This window comes from Bidens hawaiensis, unplaced genomic scaffold, assembly GCF_021521415.1.
Source record: "Bidens hawaiensis isolate Kalapana, Puna unplaced genomic scaffold, B.hawaiensis_p1.1 tig00050766_1, whole genome shotgun sequence".
Classification (NCBI taxonomy): Eukaryota; Viridiplantae; Streptophyta; class Magnoliopsida; order Asterales; family Asteraceae; genus Bidens; species Bidens hawaiensis.
The window spans coordinates 90,064-103,191 of NW_027499109.1; the positions used below are offsets into that span (position 1 = coordinate 90,064).

Sequence of the window (13,128 nt, forward strand, 5' to 3'; positions counted from 1 at the left end):
CAGCGTAGCTGACTTTTAGTATGCACGCAGGTGAGTAGGTTGAGACAGCTGGCTTGAGTGGAGGACACATGGCAGAAGACTAAAGCCTGGCATCTGAAGATCTGATATGTTTTATAAGTTATGTTTTGATTTTGAAAGACAAGAGGAATGTTTTAAGACATGATTATGAATCGATATGTAATGTTTTATGAAAGTTTTATATTCCGCGTAAAGTTTTTAATTAACTCTGATATTTAGAACTGTGTTTATGAGTAAATCCAACACGAAAGTAGGGTTACCGGTGACGGGGCCTTACAACTAACTTCTAACCCTTTTAGTTTGTTCATCTTATTTACAAGTTTCATGGTGTGGGTTTGTATAAGACTAACATCGGTTTAACCGAAACTAGTCCAAACCGGAAACCGAACTTTTGTTTACTAGTTTTGTTAAAATAGTTGTTTAAACATGTTTATTGCTAGATTTGAGTTTCAAAAATCATTTTTACAAGTTCTTTGATATTAAGCATATGGAATCCATCTATGAACTCGTTGGGAGATGGAAACCGAACTAAACCGAAACTTTTGCTTAAAAGACTTGTAGTTAACTTTTTATTTGTAAAATTTAAGTTTTCTTCATTTATAAACCAATATACAAGTTCTATGATATTTGGGCATGTAGAAACCATCTATGAACTATTTGTGAGATAGAGACCGAACCAAACCGAACTATACCGACTTTTACTCGCTTAAGACACACAAGTGTGTTTTTAGCTATCAAGACTTGTATATTTCTTTAAAAATAGTTTACAAATTGATTTTAATTATTTTCTTAAGTACTTGGAATTGTTGGATCCAACTTGATCTCATCACATAGTTTGGACCGACAAAACCGAACACTCGCTTAACGTGCGTTGTTAGTTATAAACAATAGATCTACATACTTGGTTAAGTGTTAGTATATTTTAATGAGTTATCTCATAACAATTAATATGTTGGAAAGTTGACTTTAGGTTTGACCATTTGTCAAGACCCGAATCGACAACCCGAACACTCGTTAAAAACCCGTTTTAGTATCTTTGTCCCAAAGGAACTTGCATTTTAGCATTTTTCCCACCTTATTACTTAACATTGGTTAAGTAAATATTAAGGTTAGATACTTTAACCCGGTTTCGAGCAAACTTACATTTTTAAAGGATTGTTATTATAAATTCTTAAATAGTTACATTTTAAACCTTGAACTTTAATTGTTTACTTTTTGCAACAATTATTTTATTTAAAGATCTTCAAGACAACCATTCTAAATCCAAGATTTTATTGTCATTTAGGCCTTGCTCGTTAAACTTCATCCATACGGTTATTCATCTTTTACCGATCAAGTTTTATACTTGAACGTGAGTAACTTCATACCCCGTTTTCTATCTTTTGTTTTGGGGTGACATTTCATACTTATTCAAATCAAATGCTTTATACTTGAGTCTTAAACCACAAACGTTGTTGTATACTTTACTTGAATAATTGCTCGATTTGGTGTTCTATGCTTATATGCCTATGTGTTTATCGCTTTCGGTTGGTGGAATCTATAAATCCTAGACTACTTGGCATCCCCTTGTAGCAAGGTGTCGTTAACGTAATGCAATTAACGATATTCTATTAAATCCTAGACTACTTGGCAATCCCTTGTAGCTAGGTGGCGCTAACGTAATTCTATTAGCGATTGTCAATTTATCCAAGTTTATAGCTATTATTTATGGTTTTGTATACTAGTTTTGTGGCTTTTCATACTATATATTTATTGTTCAAACTTATGAATTGTTCACCAACCTTTGTGTTGACAACTTTATTTTATGAAATGTTACAGGTTTGCATCTAGGTTGATTATGGAGTTCGGTGAAGAAAATGACACAAATACCGTTAGGATATTAGTAAAAATGAACAATATTTGATTTGCTATATTTTGTCATATTTTGTTGTATTTGACTTATGAATATTTGGTTATGTGATATTTTTCGATGTTGTGAAATGAAATGAGTTTGTTAAATATTGTCTCTTTAAATAGTGTCATGCGCTTATGGGCAATCGTTACACCTCGACATGTTTCGCCGCCTTTGATTGGGGTGTGACAGTTACTTTAACATAAAGTGAAAACCAACATGCTTTTTTCTACAATATATTTTGATTGATATATTCATTATAGTAATGTTTTGTTATATATTTATTTAATTGACTAAAGAGGATTGTTTGTAGCATTGAGTAAACACTTTTGGAAGATAAAATAAAATTGAAAGACTGTGAAAGCAATGGTGTAGTAAAAGTGATTACTTTGTGGTGGGATTCAAACATTTGGTCCCTTCTTTGTATTATAAAAAAGGCATCTTTGCATAATAACATGCACAAAATCAAACAAAAGTTGTTTCAAAGCATGGGGGAATTGAATCATGTGTTAGCCACATAATTAAAAAGAAGGAATCTTTTTATAGGCTACACTTTATATTTCATAGAAAGTAAAATACTTTTTAATCTTAATTGAACAAGAAAGCCATAGTTAACATTTTGTGTTTATGTTATGTTTGATGGTTCATATATGTGTTTAAGATTAGTGGTTATATATGTTGGTGTTTATGTGTGTGAGTGTGCATGTGGTTGTGATGGGCGATGATAGAGGTGGTGGCTAGCGATAAAAATAAGAAATAATTGAAAATGTGAGAATACATTTTGACGACATTTGTCTTGATCAACGGTCATGGCATGGTTGGAACGTATCTTCTCTTTATCTAGAGGTGGAAAGTTTAAAGATTGCAATTAAAATAGGTAATGCGTTATCTAGAGATGGGGAATTTACCCATCATTCTTGATCCTCACATTAGTATTATTTAAGGTATGGCATTTCTTGTGAACTCTAGTGAACACGCCAATCATTATACATGTTTCTTCATGAAAACTTAAATCAAAGATTGTAAAAAGGTTTAAAGTGCAAAACACTAAACCTATCACACTCTCATTTATTGAGTTGGAGGGTCCATGTTCCACACGACCCATTCTATGGCCATGTGGTTGTATTATTGTGTGTGAAAGGGAGGAATAAAGGATCCAAAAATTTGGGAAGAATGTAACTTGCCAAGGGCCTTAAATTAGATTACTCATAATTGCATTTTTATGTGTCTCGTTCATATTTGTTTTTAGAACGACAACTTCACGGGACTTGGACACTCGATATCTTGAAACACAATCTTCTCCAATACTTTGGTACCACTAGATCAAAGCCCTTTACATTCATGATTATTTACTTATGATATATATATATATATATTATATAAGGTTTGGATCAAATACAAATTAAATTAACGTACTAATTGTGAGAATCAAGTAGAGTAATTATATATACAATTAGAATAATTATGTAATTGCCTCATATTGTAATTACATAATTACCATACTTGTATATATAATAACTCTACTTGATTCTTACAATTAACACGCTAATTTAGTTTGTACGTTAACTTTGCCCTTATTATATATGCAACATTTGTTGGTTAAGAGAAAAAATTTAAAAAAAGAATGGAAAGCATAAAGAAATAAAGGTATTATTATGTCATGTGGAGCATGTGATTTCCTTTAGTTCATATCCAAATGTTGATTAAAGTCATTTATTGATAAATTGGTCTGTACAAGTAAACAATGACTGACGAAAAATGTAATTGAAATGATATTTTGGTGGAGGTGATGTGATATGTGACGCCCAGGCGAATGTGCCCTCAGCCGGAAGGCCGGCTAACAACGAAAATGATTGATGTGGTGGTTTGTAAGTAAGAGAAGTTACCACTTCTTATTTCTGGTTTAGTACATAGATATCAAATCTCTTATTTATCAAGTGTTTTCATTTACGTTTCGTAAATGTTAGTCACAACTAAGCTAAACTAATTATGAAATCAACAATATTTGGGATTTCATAACAGTGTCATCTTACAATCTAATCAATCAACAAAGATTATAAAAGAATGCAGGAAACTGTGTTTATGACAAAGATTATAAATGAATGCAGAAAACTGTGATTATAAAAAAATGCAAGATAAAACATAGTTTGCGCTAGATACGGTTTCTCAAAAATATTCGGGATGTTACGCGTCACAATATCTAGCGCAAACGCAAACTGTGTTTTATCTGCTCTCACCTGTTACTATTTTTGAGTTATTTATGACAAGTTCTTATAAATTTAAATAAAACTTATGATATACTCAATTTGTTATTAAATAAATACTTTAATTTCCAGCTTCTTTTATTCATTCTTGGTTTACTACTTTACTTTCTCATTCAAGACACATTTTCATCTACTTTTTGTGTGGTTCACAAAAGCCATGCAACTCATGAGTCCCCACAATGGTTACAACTAGACGTGTCAAAACATACATTTCTCACCATTTTATTGACCAAATTCAGACACCAAAATAGACACATCGCATGCTTCATTTACTCAAATTTCCCAATAATTCGTACACTATTTAATCGTACGAAACGTTCACGAACAAAAAATCTCATAACCTAAGACATGGTTAAGGTGTCGAACATGCACATGAGCACATTCGAGTGGCTAAACAAGGCTGGATCTAGCTCGGGTCAATCCAAATGGTTGGATGGAAAGTGAGAGACGGGTTGTTTTCGATGTCGGGTGAACTACAGACATGATGGCATGGGTGGGTGGCCAGGGGTCGAAGGGGACCAGTCTCGTGAAGGATGAGAAAGACAGCTCGTTGAAAGAAACCACTTTGTGTCAATGTCTTCTCTTTAAGTTATTAATGTCAATGATAAGATATAAAAGTATTTATAAACGGAGAAACTGGATTTTAATAATCTAAACTAGAACTCACTTAATAATTTGAATTCGAACTAATAATTAAAGTCAAGAACAAACTCACTCGCGTATTTATCATAGATTATGTTTGATTTACACTTAATATCCACTTGATTTCACTAAGAAAGGTTTGTTTCGTCATCTCACGTATGATTGGTTATAATTAACGAAATTAAGTGTAAATCTATGGATAATGCACTTAGCAATGAAAATGGAAGTCCGAAGTGACGCTGGTTACATTTTTTGTGTAAATTATTATCAGTCGTTGAGTTATAGTTTAATAATTCAAATCTAGTTTGTATTAAAAATAAGATATTATGAAAAGTGGATGAATCTAATAAGTCATTTTTTATTGGATTTAACAATAAATAAATAAACAAATGTACCTCCTAAATTTTAGGGCATATTTGGGATTGCTTCTTAAAAGTGCTTATGACTTTTTGGAGAGACAAAATATCCAAAATGCCCCTCCAAAATCACCTAAAAGGGGGTATTTTTGATATTTTGACTCTCCAAAAAGCCATAAGCACTTTTAAGAAGCAATCTCAAACACCCTCTAAATTCACTCGTAAATTAGGAAAAGGGGGTATTTAAAATTTTCTTTTATTTTCTTGGACAATCGTTAAGAAGCAGTGTTTATAACAAAACAGAAGGCAACCGAAAAACTTGTGCCAATAACCCTTTTTAAATAAAAAACTAAGTCGTTTAAAAATTATATTTATAAATTTGGGCCGTAACAAATTGTTCAAGACTCGTTTAAAAATTAAACGAAACTTATAACTTTTTTAATATTTTGAATACAAAATAAGATATTTTAAATTTATTATAAAATAAAAAAAAAAATGGAGTGGGATAAAGTAAGATGGAAAAAGCAAATGCTTTGTTATCTAGAAAAAGAGATGTGTGATGTATCACAAAACACACCTGCACCGGAAGTTATCTGATTAGAAGTGTCTGGCTCTGCTCACATATTTCTTCTATGGCCCTCTCTTCAATTATTTGCATCAAACCTATAATATGCATATAATTATTATTTTCTTATATTAAAAAATTTATTATACTTACATATATTAAAAAATTTATTATACTTACACATATAGGAAGTCGATCTCGAGTAGCTCATGAGCAGCTCGGCTTATTTACAACCCCTTATATACGTGTTGCTTGACGTAGTAGGGTTTAGAAAACGAGTGAAGGGCTTACATAATCGAATTGTGTATCACATTTGGAAAAACATACAAGTGTTTATGCCTCGCATTTTTTCACTTAGAATTGGTTTAAACGATCACCTCTCTATACATAATGCACACACATGAGATAGATCTTTACTTGACACAATTATAACGGAAACAAAAAGAACATACTGAATTATTTAATTTAATATTGTAAAATCTAAAATTACAGAAAATAGATGCATAAAAGTTTTTAAAAATATTGGGCATTAATATAAATCCAAATTATTTTTTTTGTCTTGCAATAATATTACGTCATGTAATAATAGTTCTCACTCTATATATTATTGTTTAACCACTATATAGTCTAGCTAATATACTCGTTAAGTAAATTTTATATTTCATATTTTTGGCGGGTCAAAACATCTACTACAGCCTGCAGGCTGGAAGAGGATATGACCAGGCCAAACGGCCCAATTCAAGAACGGGCCTTGAAAGTTGAGAACAAAAAAGTGAAGAACTATATAAGTCTATTAATTAATTAATATTTAAAAAAAATATAATTTATAAGTTAAAATAAAATTTATATAGTTAAACTTAAAGCACTTACATTGGAATCTATATAATCACATTTTCTATATAATATTAAGAAAACAACTAAAACATCACTACGTTAGAATCTTTGTATTTTGTAATACAAAAAACTAAAGTACACTCTAAATTTAAAAGCTTATATTCAATCATGTATATGAAAAATAATAAAGTAAGTGTTTATAAGTAAGACAGAGATAGAGACTTAAATATAGGAGATTGCTAAAAAGTAAACAAAATTTATAAAAACTGTGTTTCTTAGTTAAATTATGAAGATAAAGATGAAGATGAAGATGAAGTCTCCAGTGCGAATCTTCTTTAATGGTTAGAATACGTAGTTGTAACCCATGTTAGGCGTTTCAAGTATTTTGAATATGGGGTTAGTACTCCGGATACAGTTGTTTTCTTGGTAACCATGAGACCCATTATTGGAAACTCGTGGACCCGCCAATACCATTGAAAGCAATAATTAAAATAAGGTAAACTTCAACTTGTGCTATGCGTGTGATTTTAATTATGGTAGGGTACCGGTGACAGCAACACTCAAAATGAAACTTTGCTATATGGAAATAAAAAGTTTACCATTGCACCACCCTTGAAGGTTCGACTACAATTTTTCGCCTGATTTGATAACCAAAAGAAAAACACAATACTTTAGAAATGTAGAGCCCATGTACCCCAAGGGCATGTTGTTTTCATGAACCTAAAGTGTACATGCATCACCAATCCTCGTCCTATCACATGATTAAATGGAACATCATATGTCATTCACGGATGCTACTTTCATGACCATATATCATCCCTTCAAGGATGATGAGATCTTGTAATCTAATCGATACCCCACGTGTGTAACTTCATGTTTTTTTGGTATATATACACAGCATTAATGAATTTGACCATATGTATTTGGATTTTTCGACCTTGCAATATAAGATATAAATGCATATGGCCGTAGACTCAGTTAAGTAGACATACTTTCAATGCCAAAATTAATTAGTAGTAATAAACACATAGTAATTAGTAGTAATACACACATAGTTAATAATTGATTATGGAGTTAATTAGAATGATTGTTTCATAACACTTCCATTCAGACATATTTCTAATTATACACTTTGTCTTTATAGAATCTTCTGGTTCTTCTCAGGGCCGGTCATAAGGTGTGGCCGGGTAGTCGACGGCCATAGGCCCGATGTCTCATTAGGCCCGATTTTTTTTTAAAATTATATATATATATTTATTAAAACAATATGTATATTTAGTGTTTAAACTCAATTGCATAACCAATAACTTGGTTTTATGGCAAAGGGGTATTAATCCTAACCTAAAGGCCATGGTTCTACTCTCAATTGAGGCATATTTAATATAACTTTTATACAAAAGTTTATTACAAAGCCCAATTATAACCAAGTAAACCGATATAAAAATTAAATTGTTTAAAACCAACAAAAAACTTTTTTTACTTAATGCCCAAAAAAATTTTCGTATTCGGCCCAATTTTTTTTTTGTTTTCTCGGAGCCGGCCATGGTTCTTCTTTAGTATTTATGAACTGCACGCTTTTTTCAATTGGGGGATCTTTGTACTTAGATGCATGTCATACGCTATCATACATTCTCCATGATTTGATAATGTTATTGTTACATTGTGTCGTGGTATGTGAACATGTAAAGCTGACTAAGATCTAATATATATAAATCAGAGAAAAGATCAAATAAGAAGTTTGATTTTCCTAAGAAGGCTAGGAAGAAGGGTATTTTTGTTTAATACCTTAATATTGAAAACCCACTTAATTTAATTTCAAAAATCCACTTAATTAAAATACACTTAATTAAAACTCACTTAAATTTTCACTTATCTCCTACAACCACCACCGCCCACCACCACCCACCGCCACCACCTTGCCGGAAAAGTCTTCGGAAATTTCGCCGGAAAATAAAACACTATGAAAACACAATGAAAAAGACACAATGTAAAAAACATAATGGAAAAAACACTATGAAAATAAAAACACAATGAAAACACAATTAAATAACACAATGTAAAAAACTCAATGCAAAAAAACACTATGAAAAAATAAAACACACTTGTATAACACAATTTTGTAAAACACAATTATGGTAAAACACACTTTGTAAAAACCCACGAAAACTTTTTTTATTTTTGTAAAGCAATATGGTACTCATATAAAAGATAAAAAACACTCGTTTTTATGGTGAAATTGTTTTGAAAAAAAAATGTCGTATAAAAATGTTATGGACATTTTAAAATGATGGGGAAATTAGACATGTGTCTTGTATGTGAAAAGAGAAAGTCAACAAATGTGTTATCCCTATTATGCCCTTACCCTTATTTTATACTTTATGATCTCTCTAATCTATTCTCAACCATTTAATTTAAAATGAATGAACAAGATTATTTTCTATCATTCATAGAAAAACTAATCTTCTTATTATAACTCAACCCATATAAATCATAAGCATGTTTAATTAGACGAGACTTATCATTTTTATATAAAAAGAGACATAAGTCATGTGCTCTACAAATATATCAGAATATATACAGGTTTGAACTATATTTTTTTCTCATGTACTATATGTGCAATTTTAATTTTTGCATATATTAGTGCACATATCATATTTAAGTATAGTATTTCTAGATCAAGTCCTTCTTTGCCTTCTTTTTATATGGTACCTATCCTTGTGTACGTTTAATGATCGGAAAGTTATTGTTATATATCACATGTATTAAAATTATAAATAAAAATTAAAATTGAAGAAAGTTAAGAACTGTATAACTCAAGACTATTATAGAATAAACAATTATCTGTACCGGGCTTGTTCTAGGCTAGGCTTGGGTTGGGCCCAAGACCAGTCTACAAAGTACAAACAGACAGTAAAACTTTAGGGAGATTATGATACTAAGAGTATTCACGGCTCATTTCATATATTTTTTCCTATAATTTAGCTAAAAAACGTCATTTCATAAATTTATCTATTATTTTTCAAAGTTCTTTCACATTCTATTCCCTATTCATATCCATAAACTAATTCTTTATTATTTTTTTCTCTTTTGTCTTTTTATATAGTAAATGGTGATTGAAAGGTACGTGATATATTATATGGTATGGATCAAAAGTGAGTCCCTATATTTAGGGATTTACTTTAGTTGTCATATAACTCATCCATATAATAGGGAATGGATTGGAGTGGTGATTTTAATGATTTTCTTAAAATTTACCCTATATTATATGAGTTTGACAACTTTAAAGAATGGGTTGAGAATGCTCTAACATGATGGAATATCTCTTGAACAATAAACAAATAAAAAATTATAATTATTTTATTTATGTTCTATTGTAATTGTTGATAATTAAGATAATGAAACACCAAGTAAGTACATGTATAAAAAACAAGAAACAATTAACATAGACTCTTTGAAACCATGATTATTAAATTCAGAGATGCCCAAGATTTAGAAAAAAGGCGGAACATCAATTATATGCCGGTATCTGAAATGGGAAATGATCGATCTGCCGATCGGAACAGAAACCGACAACATAATCGGTCCGTTTAAATCTGTTTGAAACGGTGAAGTAGATCGGTTAGGTTCATATTTTTATATTTTTAACACGTACTGATAGGTTACACCATATTAGCAATAGTTTTTTTAACAATGATATTTTTTTGCTACAATTATAGATTTTTATATTTCATAGAAACATCCAAACGATTTACAATGAAGTGGCAGGTAAGCGGGCAACAAGCTGCGCCGCAACCCCCTTTTGGATAGCAAACCCAATCCGACTAAAAACAAAGTTTTGATTCTTATGGGCTGATACGTTACTATACACAACTTTCTGAACCCTATTCAAAAAGTACACGGCATCCGGAGCTAAGAAACCAAAAGTGTCAAAGGCGAAGGGGATACACGTGTTGATTCTCCAAACAAGCTCTCTCGTGTTTAGCAACCTTGCCCGATGCCGCCTTTAAGGCTGTCTGGCCTGCTACAAATCCAGTGTCCCTAATCCCAACAAGAGAGGACAATCCTGCAGTCCTGTGAGGTCGACACAAGCGTGTTTTCCCCCTACCCACCCAAAAACAAGTATATCGGCCGGTCGTAATGTAGATCTTCCTTCTTGAGGATCCGTAAAAAAGTTTACGGGGGCTTCCTTTTTAGCCGAAATTCCGGCTCGTTTAAGAACATCGCATAGAACATCCCTCACCAAATCATGCCTGTACTTAAACCCAGGCAACTCTTTGCAGTGAACCGCATGCTCGCCAAAAGAATCCAAACAAACCTTACGGCAAACCGGGCACGGCTCATCTACTGGAAACAAAGGGATCATTAACCGATACTTCAGGATGGCCCGGTACTCCAAAGCCGACATATGTTGGCCCAATCCTTCAATAGGGAGAACACTTAAGAAATCTTGAGCCCGAGGAGCCCGAAGACACTCAAACACCGCTTTCTGACGAGGGGATAAATCAAACTTCATTTCCAAACTCTTGATGATTCCACTATAAAGGGCACTCGCCAAAGCATGTTGGGCTTTAGGGGGGCGGTGTCTTTATTAGAGAAACCGCTAATGTCAAAATCGGGAAGTGAAATGTGCAACCGATCTATCGCACTCCCATAATCGGAGTCAAACCCATCAATACCACAACCTCGAAGAATGTGGTCTTGTAATTCCCAAGATTGCGCCCTCGAGGCCACAAACGCATAAGTAGAAACGTCTGAAGCTGAACATAAACCCAAACCTCCAAAACGAGTCGGAAGTGATGCCAACCTCCATTGAAAATCTCCAAAGAAGGGACCACCACAAACCACGATGTCCTCAATCGCCTCCCGAAGGCCATTGTCAACCACAGAAACTGCTTCCCCTACATACACAGGTTGGCATGTTCTGAGACTAAACAACAACTTTCCAACTCCCATACATGGGCGGAGCAAAAGGAGCTCGCATTGAGGGTCCCGCAAATGGGGGAGATAGCTCATCAACTCCACAGCTCGCGAAGCCCTTTTCATAGAAAGTTCACTTATGAACCCGGCATCCCGGCTAACGGCTCCCCCGAGGAGTTTCATACCTAGCACCGGTCTTCCAATCTCACAGGGAAACACCCCCTCCTGCACCTTAACCCCATTGCACGACGGCCAAAATACGACGGCCAATGATATTAACACCATAATCATAGTTTCATATGTTAACATCATTAGGATAATTAAACTTAATTAAACCATTGAAAAAAAATCATGTAGAAAGTACACAAAAGGAGTTACAAAGTAAAGTAATAATAAACCAAAGACTTTCAAGATTCCATGAACCAACAAGTGTACATCAATGATTAGAAACAATAAATTTAAAATTATATAGATGACAAAATGATCAACATTCAACAACAACAATAATATAGAGAAAAAGTTGTCAATATTCTTAATCAATAGCCTTCAACAATGTGGCCCTTGTATTATCTCTTTCACCACCTTCTACTTTTTCTTCAATTTTAAATTTTGCCCTTGTGACATTTTTAACACTATAGTAATACTCATTTTCACATAACAAGAAACATAAAGATTAAAAAACTTAACCATGCATGGTACATAGATTATAGATAACTTAATTAACCAACAAGCTACAACAATGAGAAAACAAGAAAATTGATCAAGAAGATCATAATCGTCGATTGTAGTCGTCCGCATGTTGATGAAGTTTGATCAGTGCTATGTGGTGGCTTCTTGTAGTAATAAGGGAACCATGGGACTACAGGGTCTGGTGGTGGTTGTCCACTTCCATAGTAGTTAGGGTTATTTGGAGGGTTGTATGGGAATATAGGCGTAGGGTTATAACCGGTTTGAGAAGGCGGTGGAAAGGTGGTTTTTGGTGGATTGTTTCCACCACCACCACCGCCAGTACCAGTACTAGTACCAGTACCAACACCAATTGGTGGTGGGTAGCATGGATATGGACATTCCTGACCGACAATGATAACTGAAGAATTTAGGGTTATGTAGAGGAAGAGGGAGATGGAGAGAATTTGGTGGAGTTTAGAGGACATTTTGTAGTGGAAAATGGAGAGAATGAAAGTGTAATATGAGTAGATAAATGAGAAGAGAAGAAGAAAAGGCCAAAGAGGGTAGGAGGGTTGTTTGGGTGGAAATTATTACTAGTCAAATGGAGAACATGCAATATTTATCGGTCACTTTTGTTAATGGTGAGGGGCCACATATCCCATTCATGCATAATGACTGAGTCATGATATATGCAATCGAAGTTAACTCAGTTGATGAGTCATGACTCTGTCTAACTCAACTCTATGGGTGGGACCTTAATTTGTTATAAGGAAGAGTTGGAGGATTATGGTATGTTCGCCTTCGAAGGCGAGGGGTAAGAAAGTTGCTTCCAGTGAGACCGTCGAATTCAAAATTTTGTCTAGACATTTACAACATAGTAGTAAAGTAGTAAACTATCTGTAACAAAAGGCGGTAAAACACTATAGTAGTACAGGATTGAACATGCTAGCACAAGGAGAAGGTAACTCAAAC

The 13,128-nt window shown here is 33.2% G+C and overlaps 1 protein-coding gene across 1 annotated transcript; it reads right to left on the reverse strand.

Annotated features, from left to right (window-relative positions):
• Positions 1-12,218: 12,218 nt before the first annotated feature.
• LOC143598736 (uncharacterized) lies at positions 12,219-12,641 on the reverse strand. The gene has a single exon (XM_077076880.1). The coding sequence runs from the start codon at positions 12,639-12,641 to the stop codon at positions 12,219-12,221; it is 423 nt and encodes a 140-aa protein (XP_076932995.1).
• Between the last annotated feature and the right edge of the window lie 487 nt (positions 12,642-13,128).

Excerpts from the sequence above, each read along its gene's own strand:
- LOC143598736 (XM_077076880.1), bottom strand. The coding sequence starts at position 12,641 with ATGTCCTCTAAACTCCACCAAATTCTCTCCATCTCCCTCTTCCTCTAC.